Source organism: Pseudorca crassidens, chromosome 5 (genome assembly GCF_039906515.1).
Source record: "Pseudorca crassidens isolate mPseCra1 chromosome 5, mPseCra1.hap1, whole genome shotgun sequence".
Taxonomy (NCBI): Eukaryota; Metazoa; Chordata; class Mammalia; order Artiodactyla; family Delphinidae; genus Pseudorca; species Pseudorca crassidens.
The window spans coordinates 136,244,008-136,262,398 of record NC_090300.1 but is presented as its reverse complement, the minus strand read 5'-3'; the positions used below and the strand labels follow the sequence as shown (position 1 = coordinate 136,262,398).

Genomic DNA, 18,391 nt, shown 5'->3' with positions numbered 1-18,391 from the left:
TTTGTAAGGATCCTTGTGATTACATTGACCCAGCTCAGCCAGAATTATCTCTTTATTTTTTTATTTTATTTTTTAAAATAAATAAATAAATTTATTTGTTTATTTATTTTTGTCTGTGTTGGGTCTTCATTGCTGCGCGCAGTCTTTCTCTAGTTGTGGCGAGCAGGGGCTACTCTTCGTTGCGGTGCACAGGCTTCTCATTGCAATGGCTTCTCTTGTTGCAGAGCAAAGGCTCTAGGCGTGCGGTCTTCAGTAGTTGTGGCTCACGGGCTCAGTAGTTGTGGCTCGCGTAGTTGTGGCTCACGGGCTCAGTAGTTGTGGCTCGCAGGCTCTAGAGCGCAGGCTCTGTAGTTGTGGCGCACGGGGTAAGTTGCTCCGCGGCATGTGGGATCTTCCCGGACCAGGGCTTGAACCCGTGTCCCCTGCATTGGCAGGCACATTCTCAACCACTGCGCCACCAGGGAAGTCCCACCTCTTTATTTTAAGGTCAGATGATTAGCAACCTAAATTCCATCTGTGAACTTAATTCCTCTTTGCCATATAACCTAATATATTCACAGGTTCTGGAGATTAGGATGTGGACATCTTTGGGAGCCGTTATTCTGCCTACCACACTAGGCAATCTCTTAGATCTTTCCAATTCAAAATGTTATGAAAAAACTCAATATAATTGTCCTCCATTACTGTAACTTTAAAGTGCAATAAATAAAACCCAAACAACTAGGTTATAGGGAAAGAAGTAGAATGATATTTTATTAATTGTTTAAATTTTATTTTTATGAAAGGAACTATATTCACATAGTTCAAAATCCAAAGCATAGGGCTTCCCTGGTGGCGCAGTGGTTGAGAGTCTGCCTGCCAATGCAGGGGACACGGGTTCGTGCCCCGGTCCGGGAAGATCCCACATGCTGTGGAGCAGCTGGGCCCGTGAGCCATGGCCGCTGAGCCTGCGCGTCCGGAGCCTGTGCTCCACAACGGGAGAGGCCACAACAGTGAGATGCCCACGTACTGCAAAAAAAAAAAAAAAAAATCCAAAGCATAATAAGGAATAGGTTGAGGGTCTCACACCCATCCCTAGTCACGTGTATGTATCATTACTGAGCCATCCCCTACTGTATTGCTTTCCTAGGGCTGCCATAACAAATTATAACTAACTGGATAGGTTAAAATAACAGAAATGTATTCTCCCACAGTTCTGGAGGACAGATGTCCAAAATCAGGGTGTCAACAGAGTTCTGATCCCTCCAGAGGCTCTAAGGAAGATGTCTTCCTTGCCTCCTCCAGCTTCTGGAAGCTCCAGGCATTCCTTGGCTTGTGGCTATATCACTCCAATCTCTGCCTCCATGGGCACATGGCCTTCTTCCCTGTGTGTATGTGTGTGTGTCCTCTCCTCTTCTTATAAGGACACCAGACATTGGTTTAGGGTCCACCCTAATCCAGTATGACCTCATCTTAACTAATTATATCTAGAAAGATCCTATTTCCAAATAAGGTCACATTCACAGGTGCTAATTGTTAGGACTCGAACTTATCTTTGGATGGACACGTGGAAGTTTTCAGTTATTTGCTATTAGAACAGAGGCTGCATGTTTTCTTATGGACTTGTACGGGTATTCTTATGGATTTGTGAAATGCCTCTGAAATACAGATTCCTAAAAGCGTAAATGCTGAGCCATAGGGGTTTTTTTGGCCAAATTGTGCTTCAAAAAGGTTGCAGTTATTTCCATCCCCACCCTCAGTGTTTGTTTCCGTACAGCCTCATCAAACTTCCGTAATACTGGTCTCTTTATCTGCCAGTCTGAGAGGTAAAAATAAGATCTCATTTTAAATTGCCATTTATTTGATTATTCATGCAAATGAGCACACTTCCTTGTGTTTATTGACTTTCTAAGTCTGTGAATTGCTAGTTGTTTCCTGTTCCCTCTTGAGCAGCTGATCTATTTTTTGTTTAATCCACTTCAGGCATTTTTGGTCACCATCTTTTCTTTGTTCTTTCTCTTAAATGGAGCTTGATCTTTTACGTAAATCTAAGACAAGAGATTGTGTGAAAGTCCATACCTACAGTGAAGGAGTATTTGCTTTTCAGGGCTAATTTTCTATGATACAGCTCTGACGTGAGTAGGCAAAGTACCTCATAAGAGTATGGTATCCGTGGTGGTTGTAATTTCTGGCAAGAGAGAGGGAGAGAGGGAGGACAGTTATATCAGAAATGAGGTATGTTTGAAAGTGTGTCAGTGGGTGGGAGTTTATACAAAACTGTGAGAAGGTGAAATCCCTTTTTCTCTTTTTTTTAAATGAGAAGCCTTCGGCTGGGTTATCAAACTGGTGGTAAACATCCAACAGACTGCACGTTCATCCTGAGTTTCTCTTCCCAGCACAGAGTCATTTAGTTTGTAATTAAGAAAAGTGAGGAGGGTAACTCCACTTCTGGGTACACATCCAAAAGAACTGAAAACAGGACATGATCAGGTATCTGTACACCCAGGTTCATAGTAGCATAATTCACAAGAGGGAAGATGTGGGCACAACCCAGATGTCCATGGACAGATCAATAGATAAACAAAATGTGGTCTATCAATACAACAGAATATTATTCAGCCTAAAAAGGAAAGAAATTCTGACACAGGCTACAACAGGTGAACCTTGAGGACATTACGCTATCCTTTTTTTTTTTTTTTTATTTTTTGCTGTACGTGGGCCTCTCACTGTTGTGGCCTCTACCGTTGCCGAGCACAGGCTCCGGACGTGCAGGCTCAGCGGCCATGGCTCATAGGCCCAGCCGCTCTGCGGCATGTGGGATCCTCCCGGACCGGGGCACGAACCCGTGTCCCCTGCATCGGCAGGCGGACTCTCAACCACTGCGCCACCAGGGAAGCCCTACGCTATGCTTTTGAGTGAGACACAAAAGGACAAATACGGCTTGATTTCACTTATGTGAAGTATCTAGATAGTCAAACTCATAGACACAGAAAGTAGAGTAGTAGTTGCCAGGGACTGGAAGAAGGAGGGAATGGGAAGTTGTTTAATGGGTACACAGTCTCAGTTTTGTGAGATGCAAGAGTTCTGGAGATGGATGGTGGTGGTGGATACACAATAATGTGAATGTACCTGTTGCCACTGAACTGTACACTTAAAAATGGCTGAGATAGGGCTTCCCTGGTGGCGCAGTGGTTGAGAGTCCGCCTGCCGATGCAGGGGACATGGGTTCGTACCCTGGTCTGGGAAGATCCCACATGGTGCGGAGCAGCTGGGCCCGTGAGCCATGGCCGCTGAGCCTGTGCATCCGGAGCCTGTACTCCACAACGGGAGAGGCCACAACAGTGAGAGGCCCGCGTACCATAAAAAAAAAAAATGGCTGAGATGGTAAATTTTATGTTATGTGTATTTTACCACAATTTAAAAATTTAAATTTAAAAATGTAAAATTTATGTTGTATATATTTTACCGCAATTAAAAATAAATGGAAGGAGGGAAGGAAGGAACAGTGAAGAGTGAAGAGCGGTTGTTTTTAACATCATTTCACAGCAGGTAATTTCCAACACAAGAGGCAACCCCAGGACAGCAGGCCCTGTAACTGAATTCCACTCTCAGTCCTTTACAGCCAGGCCTCGTCTCCAACCCACTGGCTGCAAGAAGTCTTCTAGAAATCAGAAATGGCTCCTTGTCTAGAACTGGCAGCGTACAGCACTGCTTAAAGATGAAAAATCGGTAGTTCACTGGGATTCCTGTGTTGCAAGGTCAGTTTTTGTTGAAGAAAAGTAGAGTATAACATCCTTCAGGGATCCTTTGTTCATGCAGAGGCATCAGTGGTGGCTACAAATCCCTTGCATTGTAGGTGACTAAGGAAGAAAAGACTTGCACTGCCCCCCTGCCAACAGGAAGCTGTTTAGTATGCAGTTAAGAATAGTGGGGTGGGGGAAGGTTTTTTGCCCTGGTTCTCACACCAGGCACTCATCCAGCCACCCCTTACCAGCTCTTCACCTGCAAGAAGGTGATGTATCCCAGCTAAATGTCTGGATCAGTGTCTGGCATCCATAAGCATTTGAGAATGAGTAACTTCCATCCCTACCCCAAACAGCTGGTTGGATATGTGAACCCAAGGCCTTTCTTGGGGACTGGGGACTTGTCTCACCCCTGCCGCCACCCCCCCTCTGCCCAGCATGCCAGAGCCCTCGGGTCCAAGGATCTAGAATAGGCCTGAGGAGAAAGGAGAGCTGGCTAGGAGGTCCCCCTGCAGGCCTGAAGCCTAAACTTCTCCTACCAGTTCTGGGGGAAGGAGCGGTTGACTTACCTGTGATCCCTTCTGGGCCATTTGAATTTACCATGCTAGGGTACTGGGTAATCTTTTTTCAAAAATATTTTATTATATATTTTTAAAATGCTTAACTATTAAAAATACTACTAAGATAAATTTTATAAGATGTAAGATCCACCTCTGGTTGAGACGGTTAAAAACAAGACAACAGGCCCCAAATGGAGTCGCTTATGTTAAGCCCCATGTCACCAAACCAAGACAACTTAATTACAGTTTCTGCTCTCCTAGAAATGGAATCTTTAACTGGTCAATCAGGAATCACCTGATTCCTAGAATCGCCTGACTCCTAGCACTAGTTAGGTCATCTGCCTGACAAACTCGAAAGGAAAGTAACCTGCTCTAACCACCTGGCATTTTTGCCTAGTATAACGTCCTTGTTTCTGCTCCCTTCTACCTATAAAAGTCTTTCATTTTGTACAGCTCCTCAGAGCTCCTTTCCACTTCCTAGATTGGATGCTGCCCGAATCAAATTAACTTTTGCTCAAACTCTTAAAACATTTAATACACCTCAGTTTATTTTTTGACAAGACAGAGGTAGAGTTTTCAGGTCTCAGAGGGTTTTTCCCTTCAGAATGAAAAATAACTGAAAGCCATCTCACAGCGGTGCCTTTCTTCAACTTTGACCTCGCCTACCCTGCTCATCATTAAGCCTCCAGTGCCAGCATAGCGCTGGGCACAGGGTAAACCCTCAGTAGGTATTTGATGATTAAATCAATTGATGTCAAAACAAAATGCGGGATACTTATGATCCCCAATTCTGCATTTTCCTAAAGAAAGGATATTTGGGGCTTCCCTGGTGGCGCAGTGGTTGAGAGTCTGCCTGCCGATGCAGGGGACATGGGTTCGTGCCCCGGTCCGGGAGGATCCCATATGCTGCGGAGCGGCTGGGCCCGTGAGCCATGGCCTCTGAGCCTGCGCGTCCGGAGCCTGTGCTCCGCAATGGGAGAGGCTACAACAGTGAGAGGCCCGCGTACCGCAAAAAAAAAAAAAAAAAAAGGATATTTGGGTCATGGTATGGTAATGTAATTAAATATATACTTGGTCCTCGTCCATTTCTGACACAGAGCTCCTAAAATCCTTGCAATTTCCTAAGTGACTAGAAGGATGAATGTTCTTTTTTATGTTAATGAGATGACTTTTGGATCCCCCTAAGGGTGGGAGTTGGTTGCCAGAAGAACTGACCACGTGATTAGAGGCTGAACCTTTTGGTCCCACCCCCTCACCCCCAGGGAGGGGAGAGGGGCTGGAGGTCGAATCAGCCACCAATGGCCAATGACTTAATCAATGATGCCTATTAAATGAAGCTTCCGGAAAACCCCCAAAAGATAGGGTTTGGAGAGCTTCTGAGCTGGTGAACACTTGGAGATGGGGGGAGAATGGTATGCCTGGAGAGGGCATGGAGACTCCACGCCCCTTCCCCATACCTTGCCTTACGAATCTCTTCCATCTGGCTGTTCATATCCTTTTATAATACACCAGTAATCTAGTGAATTAAATGTTTCTCTGAGTTCTGTGAGCTGCTCTAGTAAATTAATCAAACTCAAGGAGAGGTCTTGTTGGAACCTCCAATCGACACTGTAGCTGGTTGGTCAGAAGCACAGGTGATCAGCTGGCCTTATGCCTGGCTTCCGAAGCTGGGGAAGGGGGTAGGCGTGTGAGACTGAGCCCTTAACCTGTGGGATACGATGCCATCTCTGAGTAGGCAGTGTCAGAATAGAGTTGAATTGTGGGACACTGAGCTGGTGTCTGGAGACTTGTTGGATAGTGTTGGGAACCACCCTCCCTACTGCCACCAACACCCTCCCCTCGCACAATGGAATGGAATTGGTGCTAGAAACATTTTACATAGAAACCAGCCGGGTATATAATATTTATTGTTCATTAATTGAGGTGATAGATGAGGACCTCTGATTTTAGGCCTGGCTGAGATTCCCAGATGCTTAAAACTGGAGAAAGAAAGAAAGTATCTAACTGGCGTTGTGGAAGCCCAAGATGCTGGGAAATCCCTTTCAGGGCGACCAGAATGGCCCATGTGATGGGAAGTCATATTTTGACTGAGTCATATTCACACTGAAGACACAGAGAAAGAGTCAGCCATGAAACTGATGGTTGAACAGATCAGGTGTCTGGGATGAATCCACAGACCTCCAGATTTGGAAGACTGTAACAGACCCCCGTCTGGGAGTGTCAGCTGAAGCCCCAGACCAAGCATGTAATTGAGGGAGTTCCCTGATGGCCTAGTGGTTAGAATTCCGGGCTTTCACTGCCGTGGCCTGGGTTCAGTCCCTGATCAGGGAGCTGAGATCCTGTAAGCCACAAGGCATAACCCAAAAAAAAAAAAAAAAAAAAAAAGGAAAAAAGAAAGAAAACATCTGTCTGTGGCCCTGGCATCCTATCCAAGGAAGGCTGGAGGAGCATGGAAATCCTGAGAAGGACACTGGGTGGGCTGGAGGACCTCGAGAGAAAACAAAACTCTGTCCTCCTCCTTCAGGATAGCCCAGTGTGTGGAGAAAGCCTGTGAGGTGAACCAAAAAGTTTTTTCTCCTCCCTCCCAGCCCCCCTCGCCACGCCACCCCCAATCCCCTGCTCCCTTTCCTCTCCCCTCCCCCATCCCTAAATAGTAAGGCTTGGCTGCCTCCTCTCAATTGACCTTTGTCTGATTTGGAGGTGGAAGATTTTTGCAAGTGTCAACAACAGTCCCACAGTGAATAAAGCTGTGAACTTACCCCTTTTGTACAAATTGCAAGGCAATCTTCATTGTAACATTACCTCAACTGGGAAATGTAATTCGATGGAAGAAAGAGGTTTGCTAATCTTTCAGATTTCCCCCTTTTTTTTTTCTTTTTAAAATTATGTGTTGCCCAAGCTGAAAATTGGCACCACCTATGGGTTCTGGATGCAATGAAGTCAGAAATGATACTGAGGCCAGCTGGGCCTGACGCAACAGCCCAGTGGGGTCAAACTGACGTTTTTCTTCCATTTTTGATGAGTGGAGAAAAACACTGGTTGTGAATTCTCAATAACCAGTCTACTGTACTTTTCTTGCAGACTGGCTGTTGCTGTCCGTTTCCCAGTCCTGCTGTTTAGCCAAGTGGGATTCTTCTTCATGCCAGTTACGTGGGCGCAGAGGCTGGACTCTTCCTCCAAGGTCATGAGCAGGTACCCTCCCTTGTATGAATGTATCACAAGGAAAGGGCATTGTGTAATAAAGATTTACCCTTGCCCAAAGAGAGATCTGCTCTTTGCCCTCAGCTCCCCAGAGGTGATCTCTAAGCCCTTAGGCTCTCCTGCCTGATAAGAGTGCCTTTGTGTTGTGGAACCAAATGTAGGTCCACTTGCCCACGGGCTGGCGGTAAAGCCAATCTACTGACACCAGATTGTGGTGAAGAAAAGTGCAGCGTTTATTGTAAGGCACCAGACGAAGAGTCCAGTGCGGCTAATGCTCAAAACACTTGCACTCAGGGAGGTGTTTTTAAAGGCAAAGTGAGGGAGGGGAGTCCCAGGGTGAGTGATCAGCTCATGCACTGTTCTCTGATTGGTTGATGGTGAGTGGTGGTAACATTATCAGTCATTAGGCTCCAGTAGGTCCAGGGGCTATGTGCTCATGGTCATCATATAGTTCGCTTTCTCCATTTGGTGGTGGTTTTAGCATCTGTAAAACAGCTCAGGAAATGTGCATCTGATACTGTTATCTAGGCGCTTCAGAGAGGAGCTAAAGCAGAGGACGTGGGGGGAGGGGTCTGTCCCCGGCAGGCCCCATAGTGTCCTGATCAGTTACATTTGTTTACCCGGACGCGGAGTAGGAACCTCTCCCGACTGTGCCCTATTTATCTCTTCTCTTGGCCGGTTTTCGTCTGTATCTTTTTGCTATAATAAAGCGTAACTGTGAGTATAACAGCTTTCAGCAAGTTCTGAGGGTCCTTCTAGTGAGTCACTGAACTTGGCGGTGGTTGTGGGGACCCTGAGCTGGCCTCTGGTGTCAGAAGTGAGAGTAGTCTTGGGGACAGTTCCCTGACTTTGCAGGCACTGACTAGGACTCTATGCTCATGGTCTCTGGACTGGACTGTCCTCTCACTGGCTGGGTGAGCTGCTTCGTCTCTCCGGGCCCCTTTGCCTCAGCACTCAGCAGGGAGGGTTCTCTGTACCCTCTGGGGGAGGTTGCTGTGGAGCCTGAGACAGGAGTGAGAGGGAGGGCTGTGCGAGTTGTCCAGCTGCACGGAAATGTGCCCCCTTGGTGCCGGTGGACTGAGTGCCCTCTCACGTTTGGGCACGTTTGACGACGATGGTGATATTAGTGACGATCCCATTCCTACAGTCTGACAGACCTCATCTGTCTAGACAGGGAGGAGAGAGGGGCTGGGGCCAAAGAATAAGCACCTGGAGCCCGAATGGAAGCCATTTCTCTAAAATAAGGTCTTAGGAGCCACTTACTGGAAGTGGTGGAAGGATGCAACCTCTCTGCACACGATGAGACACACCTAAGTGACGATGCACCTGTCATTCATCAGAAGAGCAGAAACTCAATATCTTGACAAACCACTCTGTGGCGAGGCTGGAAGTGGGCACCACAAAATGGTCCAACCTCTGCTGAGGGGAATTGAGCAATAGCTAAGAAAATTACAGAGTATTTACCCTTTGACCTAGAAATAGCACTTCTGGGTACTACCCTCAATTACCTCTAGCAATACAAAAAAAACTGTGATGGTTATTTATTACAGCATAATTTGTAACGCAGAATATTCAAAACAACCTAAATGTCCATATGTAAGAAATTGTTTGAATAAATTATAGCATGTCCACACAAGGAAGTAGCACATTGCTATAAAAACCAACAATGAACTGATACAGAGTGATATCCAGATATATGGTTACATGCAAAACACAAACAATCAAAGTTCACCAGAATGACTATAGATGTCATAACACCTTGAGTAAAAAAGAATCTGTGGGGCTTCCCTGGTGGCGCAGTGGTTGAGAGTCCACCTGCCGATGCAGGAGACACGGGTTCGTGCCCCAGTCCGGGAAGATCCCACGTGCCGCGGAGCGGCTGGGCCCGTGAGCCATGGCCGCTGAGCCTGCACGTCCGGAGCCTGTGCTCCGCAACGGGAGGGGCCACAACAGTGAGAGGCCCTCGTACCGCAAAAAAAAAAAAAAGAGAGAGAGGACAGCACCTTTCAGAACCATAATTTCTTTGTCACACATCAAAAAATTAATTCCCTAATAACATTTTGTGCACAGCACATATTCAAATTTTCCCAGTTGTCCTTTAAAAACCACTTTATTACAGCTGGTTTGTTTGAGTTAATGTAGGACAATTCCCTGCTTTTCCTGCGTTAAATGCCGGTGTCTTATTGAGCAAGCCAAATCAGTTTTCCTGCAAAATGTCCCACATTTTAGATTTGGTTGGTTGCTCCCTCATGGGGTCATTTAACCTGTCTCCTTTACTTCCTGTCACCTGGAATTTAGACCTAAAATCCTGCTCAGACTTAACAAAAATATTAAACAAAGTATTAACAAAAATATTAAATATTGAAGTAAGAATACTTCAGTGCAGTGTCTTGTGCTTTGTATTTCAACACACCAGGTTGCTCAAAATAATCCGGTTGCCCCATTGCTAACGATGCTAAGATTTGGTGAGTTCTGGTGATGAGAGCCTGATCCCTCATGGAAGAATTTTGTTTCCCTCTTTCAACCAGCAAGTATCCTCTGGCATGACACTTGACACTCTGTCCCCCATCAGTCTTTCACCCAAAGGTTTTCTCATCTATTGATTAATGTTGCCTGAATCAATTATTTTATCAGAGTTTGCAAAATGGTGATTTTATACTATGATTTTTCCATATTAATTAGCTGGTATTGAAACAGAACAGGACCCTATGGTCCTTGCCCCACCCCATGTCCTCAGCCTGCCTTTTGTCTGTGAAAAAACTTTAGCTAAAGAATAAGTCTGATCAGAGAAGTGAGAAAATGCAGAAACAAAGGAAAACAGTCCAACAAGACTAAATAATAATAGTTTAGTCATTAAGCATAGTCAAGGACCATTAGTTCCTTCTCAAGGGCTATAGATGATATTCTGAGCCATATCTTGTGAGCTGTCTTATAGATACTGAAACTCCTACCAGGTGGGAGAAGTTAACTACAATGATGACCAGACTGTAGCCATGCCGTAAGCTGCCACAATTCCAAGAATTGGCCTCAAGGAAATGGGAACACACTGACCCTGGAACTGAAGATTAACTGTACTTAAAACAATCAAGATGACGCTGGTCAGACCACCGATGACCAATTTCAAGATGACCGTCAGAGCTGACTGTGCTGTTTCTGCACGTAGCCCTCTCCCTCCGTCTATGAAAGCCCTTGGCCCATGATTGTCATTTGTAGGGGGAGTCGACCTTTGGACAGGAGTCTGCCCCACCCCCATTGCTGACATCCAAAATTAAGCAAACTTTCCTTTCCACCAACTTTGCCTCTTTATTGGCTTTTGAGGAGCGAACAGCTGGACCCTGCTTTTGGTTACAGTATCCTTCTGTAAAACAGAGCCCTTTCTCATCATTCAGGCCTATTTGGTCACCCTGAAATATAGTTCCTAAAGTGAAGGCAAGATAATTATTCAGTTATTTCCCTTCAATGATCATTTTTCAGAGTAAGTAAGTTACCTCCAGTGGTGACAGACACATTCTTCTTGGGGAGGAACTTTGTCTTTTGGTTGAATATCATAATGAGTTCATGGTTTGGGGGAGCAGGTTTTTTTGGGTCTCATTCTAGGGTTGCAAATAAAAATAGGATTACAGTCAGACCTGTATAGCCTCAGGTTCTGCATTTGTGGATGCAAATAACCATGGACCAAAAATACTCCAAATAAAAAGAAAATTCCAAAAAGTTCCAAAAATCAAAACTTGAATTTGCTGTGTGGCAGCAACTAGCATTTACATTGTACTTACAACTATTTACACAGTGTTTACATTGTATTAAGTATTATAAGTAATCTAAAGATGATTTAAAGTATACGGGAGGGTGTGGGTAGGTTATATGCAAATACGACGCCATTTTGTATGAGGGATTTGAGCATCCTTGGATTCTAGTATCTGCTGAGGGTCCTGAAACCAATCTCCTGCAGGTACAAAGGGACAGCTGTATTTTTGTTTTGCTTTTACCTTGTTAACTCATAATTTTCTGTTTTATCCATGTTGCAATATGAAACAGGTTTATTACTTTTAACTGGTGAGCACTATACTTTAAACTTTCCTCTACTACACTTTAATTATAAATCCCCTTGGGTTGGGCACCAAGGTTACTGCCAGTACTTTGTGTGAGTACTTAATTTATTTTAAGTACTGCCAGTACTTAATTTATTTTAAAATATATATATATATTTATTTATTTATTTTTGGCTGCGTTGGGTCTGTGTTGCTGCGCGTGGGCTTTCTCTAGTTGTGGCGAGCAGGGGCTACTCTTCGTTGCGGTGTTGGGCTTCTCATTGCGGTGGCTTCTCTTGTTGCGGAGTATGGGCTCTAGGCGCACAGGCTTCAGTAGTTGTGGCACATGGGCTCAGTAGTTGTGGCTCGTGGGCTCTAGAGTGCAGGCTCAGTAGTTGTGACGCACGGGCTTAGTTGCTCCGCGGCATGTGGGATCTTCCTGGACCAGGGCTCGAACCCGTGTCCCCTGCATTGGCAGGTGGATTCTTAACCATTGTGCCACCAGGGAAGCCCAGAGGGTTAATTTTATGTGTCAACCCGACTGGGCCTGAAGGTGCCCAGACATTTAGTCAAACATAATTCTGGGTTTGTCTGTGGGGTGTTTTGAATGAGATTAACATTTGAATTGCTAAACTGAGTAAAGGAGATTGCCCTCCCTAGTGTGGGTGGGCATCATCCAGTCAGTTGAAGACCTGAATAGAACAAAATGGCTGAATGAGGGGAAACTTCCCCCTGAGTGCTTGAGCTGGGACGTCGGTCTTCTCCTGCCCTCACCTGCAACATACGACAGCGCCTCTCCTGGGTCTTAGGCTTTTGTCCCCATGCTGAGCCACAGCCACCCTCTGCCTCCACAGGAGACCCTTAATACCAGCAGGTAGGTCTGGCCCAGGCTCTGATGAGGCCACTGCTTTTTCCCCTGGGTCCTGGTGCACACGAGACCTTGTGTGCACCCTCCAAGAGTGGAGTCTCTGTTTCCCCCAGTCCCGCAGAATTCCTGCAGTCAAGCCCGGCTGGCCTTCAAAGCCACACGCTCTGGGGGCTCCTCCTCCCGAGGCCAGGCCCCAGGCTGGGAAAGCTGACATGGGGATAAGGACTTTCACTGCTGTGGGAGAACCTCTGCCGTATAATCATTTTCCAGTTTGTGGGTCACCCACCTGGCGGGTATGGGATTTGATTTTATCGTGATTGTGCCCCTCCTACTGTCTCACTCTGGCTTCTTCTTTGTCTTTGGATACAGGATATCTTTTCTGGTAGCTTCCAGTGATTTTTTGGTCCGTGGTTGTTCAGCAGTTTGTTGTGATTTTTTTTTTTTTTTTTGCGGTACGCGGGCCTCTCACTGTTGCAGCCTTTCCCGTTGCGGAGCACAGGCTCCGGACGCGCAGGCTCAGCGGCCATGGCTCACGGGCCCAGCTGCTCCGCGGCACGTGGGATCTTCCTGGACCGAGGCACGAACCCGTGTCACCTTCATCGGCAGGCGTACTCTCAACCACTGCGCCACCAGGGAAGCCCCTAGTTGTGATTTTGATGTTTTCGTGGGGTGCGCTCCTGCCCTTCTGCTCCACCACCTTGTCTCCCGGGTCTTAGGCTAGACCTTCCTCATCAGCTCTCCTGGGTCGCCAGCTTGCTCAGTGCAGACCTTGAGACTTGTCAGCCTCCATAATCACGTGAGCCAATTCCTTACAGTAGACACACACATATGTCTTACTGGTTCTGCTTCCCTGGAAAACTCTAATTCACTTTGCTGCCAGGATGTACCTTCTCATAGATATTTCTCTGTGCCGCTGTACAAAATGAACTCGATATGTGATGGGGCACCTGCACACTTAACTCCTCAGTGTTCTGAGGCACTCGCCTCCAGACTGAGTGAACTTGGTTACACACCCGCCGCTGTGCCCAGGAGTCTCTGAGTCCCCACATCCTCACTGACACTTAATTTTCAGTTTTTAAATTTACAGCATCTCTTTTCTGCCCTGCAGCCTTAGTGGCTTCCTACCTCACTCAGCAGTAAGTCCACAGGAACCCACGTGTCCCACCCGCAGCTTCCCACCGCCAGCTTTCTGCCCCTCCACCCCTTACACTCTGGCTGTTCCTGAGTTACATCCTTTCCTAATAAACCAATCGTCTACTAAGACTACAGATGTTTATAATTTCCAGATTCGGATCTTGGACTGAAACATATTTTTGTAATTGTACTTAGTTTTCAATATCCGGAAATGTATCCAGGCACTGAGACAAGCAAAGAATAAAAGTGCAAGAAGTACAGCAATTATAAACCACAGAAATGGATATCATGCATGATTAGTTTCGTTTTGCCACCATATAACTGATTTTTTAAATAAAACCTTGGGGACTTCCCTGGTGGTCCAGTGGTTAAGACTCTGTTCTCCCAACGCATGGGGCACGGGTTAGATCCCTGGTTGGGGAACTAAGATTCCACATGCCGCCTGGCGGGGCAATAAATTAAAATGAAATGAAACGAAATGAAATGAAATGAAAAAATAAAAGTCTCTATTACTTATGTATCGCTGCTGTCGATTGAAAAAAAAAAAAAAGCACAAGCTCAAAGTTGAGAATTATGTTTTATTTGGCAGTCTTTCTCAGGACTTCAAGCCTGGGAGGCAGCTTCTCGGATAGCTCTGAGGGACTGGTCCGAAGAGGTGAGGGAGGAACCAGGATATACAGGGGTTTTTGCAACAAAGACCAGTCAGTTTGAACATCAAAGGATTACTGTTAATTAAAGAAAACCAGATATCTCAAGTTAAAGCACTGAGCACTTTTCTATGTATGGGAAGATGCAAGAGTCTGTGCTCATTGAAATCATTCCTTAGATATGCACCTCAGCTATCTAGGACCGGTATCCTGTGCTTTCCCCTCCTGAGTCCCCTCAGAGTGCGCCACTGGGGGGAGCTACAGTGGCTGAGGGCTCGGCGGTGGGCAGCACGTTTGTCTCCTTCCTGAATTCTCTCAGGGCTCACAGTAGGGGCTGCTGTAGTGGCTTGACAGCTGCGGCCTCCTTTGTTGGCAGGCAACATTTTTTCATTCCCAGTGCTAACAAGCCACCTCATATGTAATGGCTTAAAACAGCAATGGTTGTTTATTATCTCTCATGATTTCTGTGGCCCAAGATTTCAAGAGTGGCTTGTGAGGCATTTCTGGCTTAAGGTCCCTCTTAGGCTGGGCCTCGACCGGAGCTACAGGGTGTGCTTCCATGGCGGCTCCCTCACTCGGCTGCAAGGTGGAACAGCCTCAGCTCCTCTGCACATGAGCCTCTACACAGGGCTGCTCGAGTGTCCTCACAACATGGCGGCTGGCTTCCCTCAGAGCCAGTGATCCAAGAGAGCAAAGCAGAGCAGCAATATATTTTATGATCTAGCCTTGGAAGCCACGTACCGCCGTGTTCACAGTATTCTATTGATCACATAGGTTGGCCCAGGGTAGGAGGGGACTACACAAGGGTGTGGACGGCAGGAGGCAAGGATCATAGGGTCCATCCTAGAAGCTGGCTACCACAGTTTCATATTAATATAAAAACGTTAGCAGAGTTAAATTAGACCTCTGATGATAACTCCAGAACTACTAAAAGAAAAAAAAGAAAACTTAGCTTCATACAAAGAGGTTTGAGAAGAAAACTAACAGGATATTTATCAGAATTTTCCAGTCTCTTTTGGTATGCACAGAACTACACTTGAAATTTTCTTTAGACTCAAATGAGAGAAGATAAGAATGAAGCTGTGTCTTCCCAGTGAATACATGTATCGTCTGTGTATTTTATGTCTCATGTGAGATGTACGTACCATAAAAACTAGATGGCTACTAAGGAATCATGGCCAAACTCTTTTGCCAGTGTTATGAAAATAAATAAACATAAGGATATTATTTTTTAGTATAAGCATAATTACTTTTTCATCTCTATAAACGTTGTTTATATGCTAAAAGTAGATTCCATTTGTGATTTTTCAGTAGTGTAAGAAGTGATGGGGCTTCTGTTCACCAGGAGGTCACCTGTTTCATTTTCTTTGTTCTTTGGAAGCATTTGAATTTAGACTGATGGTTGTAAGAGTCCAGTCTGCAGTTGTTTTTTGTGTGTGTGTGTGTGGTATGCGGGCCTCTCACTGTTGTGGCCTCTCCCGTTGCAGAGCACAGGCTCTGGACGCGCAGGCTCAGCGGCCATGGCTCACGGGCCCAGCCGCTCCGCGGCACGTGGGATCTTCGCGGACCGGGGCACGAACCTGTGTCCCCTGCATCGGCAGGCGGACTCTCAACCACTGCGCCACCAGGGAAGCCCCAGTCTGCAGTTTTTAAGACAGACTTTCCATGGGTCTGCCTATGCTGGCATTTTTGTGTCAGGATTGGAGAGGTCTCTTTCACATTTCTATCCAAACTGAAATTATTGATGACTCCTTTGGGGACAGTTATAAAGAGGGCTTGTAATGCAAAATCAGGCCACTTTAATAGTGCACCGTAGTCTCAGGAAATGTGTTCAGTAAATCTGACAGCAGCCCAGACCATCACTCTTAAAGTCACATCCAACATACGTTTACATATAACTCACATGAAATCAATTATACATGCACACTGGGGACAGGGGCAAGGAGAGAAAGAGAGACAGAGAGAATATGAATTTACATCATGAAGATTTTTGCCTGCTATTCCCATCAATAAGCTTATTGCCTAGAGTAGGAGGAAGATTGGAGATTGGAATCAAATATTCCTTCACAAGATCTCAGTTTCTAGGTAACTCTCATGGTGTGAGGATCTCACTTTGTGAATGTGATTCTACTATTTTAAGTATATATTTCTTTTTTCTATAATAAGGCCCTGAATACCCAAGCAATTACTTCAGCTGATGCTCAGTTGAAAACAAAGACACAGAGACAGCAATTTGCTCATCTCTGGGGTCAGGGCAAAGGACTGTTTTGGACAGCCAATATATCCCTCATTAACATACTGTTTAAAGATGGTCCCTAATTGAGAACTTAAGATTCATGAGAGTAATCTTGGCAATACTAAATTCCAGCCTTTTATATAGCTCTTAAAACTAAATTCCTGAGAAAGCAGACCGCTGTTTTTATCCTGCAAAAGGGCTGTATCAGTCAGAGTTCTCCAGAGACATAGAACAAATAGGATGTGTATATATGTATGTAGGTATTTGTGTGTGTGGGGGGGGGGCGGTGTGTGTGTGGGTGTGCGCGTGTGTGTGTGATATACATAAGACAGAGTGATTTTAAGAAATTGGCTTATTTGGGAGGTTATTTTTAAACATTTATTTATTTAACTTTTTAAATTATTTTTTAATTGAAGTATAGTTGATTTACAATATCGTGTTAGTTTCAGGTGTATAGCACAGTTGATTCATATATATATATATTTTCAGATTCTTTTCCCTTATAGGTTATTACAAAATACTGAGTACAGTTCCCTGTGCTATACAGCTATACACTAGGTCCTTGTTGGTTATCGATTTTTTTAAATATTTATTTATTTATTTGGCTGTGCTGGGTCTTAGTTGCAGCACATGGGATCTTCTTGTGGCATGCGGGATCTCTTTGTAGTTGCGACATGGGGATCTTTAGTTGCAGCATGCAGGATCTAGTTCCCTAACCAGGGATCAAACCCGGGCCCCCTGCATTGGGAGAGCAGAGTCTTAACCACTGGACCACCAGGGAAGTCCCGGTTATCTATTTTATGTATAGTAATGTGTATATGTTAATCTGAACCTCCTAATTTATCCCTCTCTCTGTCCCCCTTTCCCCTTTGGTAATCATAAGTTTGTTTTCAGTGTCTGTGTGTCTCTTTCTGTTTTGAAATAAGTCCTTTTTTTTTTTTTTTTTTTTTTTAGATTTCACATATAAGTGATTTGTCTTTCTCTGCCTGGCTTACTTCATTTAGTATGATACTCTCTAGGTCCATCCATGTTGCTCCAAATGGCATTATTTCATTCTTTTTTATGGCAGAGTAATATTCCATTGTGTATATGTACCACATCTTCTTTATCCATTCATCTGTCAATGGATATTTAGGTTGCTTCCATGTCTTGGCTATTGTAAATAGTGCCACAATGAACACCGGACTGCATGTATCTTTTTGAATTATGGTTTTCTCCAGACATATGACCAGAAATGGGACTGTAGGATCATATGGTAACCCTAGTTTGTTTGTTTGTTTTTAACATCTTTATTGAAGTATAATTGCTTTACAACGTTGTGTTACTTTCTGCTGTATAACAAAATGAATCAGCTCTATCTATACATATATCCCCATATCTCTTCCTTGCATATCCTTCCCTCCCACCCTCCCTATCCCACCCCTCTAGGTGGTCACAAAGCATCAAGCTGATCTCCCTGTGCTATGCGGCTGCTTCCCACTAGCTAGCTATTTTACATTTGGTCGTGTATATATGTCCATGCCACTCTCTCACTTTGTCACAGCTTACCCTTCCCCCTCCCCGTGTCCTCAAGTCCATTCTCTACGTCTGCATCTTTATTCCTGTCCTGCCCCTAGGTTCATCAGAACCTGGTTTTTTTGGGGTTTTTTTTTAGATTCCATATATATGTGTTAGCATACGGTATTTGTTTTTATCTTTCTGACTTACTTCACTCTGTATGACAGACTCTAGGTCCATCCACCTCACTACAAGTAATTCAGTTTCTTTTTTTATGGCTGAGTAATATTCCATTGTATATATGTGCCACATCTTCTTTATCCATTCATCTGTCGATGGACACTTAGGTTGCTTCCATGTCCTGGCTATTGTAAATAGAGCTGCAATGAACATTGTGGTACATGACTCTTTTTGAATTATGGTTTTCTCAGGGTATATGCCCAGTAGTGGGATTGCTGTGTCATATGGTAGTTCTATATTTAGTTTTTTGTTTTGTTT

The 18,391-nt window shown here is 44.9% G+C and overlaps 1 protein-coding gene across 15 annotated transcripts in view; it reads left to right on the top strand.

Moving 5' to 3' along the window:
- The window catches only part of LOC137225380 (uncharacterized), a 132,457-nt gene that overhangs the window by 15,393 nt on the left and 98,673 nt on the right, over positions 1 to 18,391 (top strand). For 9 of the 15 annotated variants that reach the window (XR_010943819.1, XR_010943818.1, XR_010943817.1 and 6 more), the window contains one exon: positions 7,364 to 7,474. Coding sequence is in view for 10 of the 15 variants with exons in the window: in XM_067739326.1 (XP_067595427.1) it covers positions 7,364 to 7,474 (111 nt within the window). In the remaining 5 variants the exon portion in view is untranslated. Of the gene's footprint in view, positions 1 to 7,363; positions 7,475 to 10,437; positions 11,795 to 18,391 lie in introns of those variants that run through there. The other 6 variants (XR_010943816.1, XM_067739330.1, XM_067739329.1 and 3 more) reach the window with 2 other exon arrangements.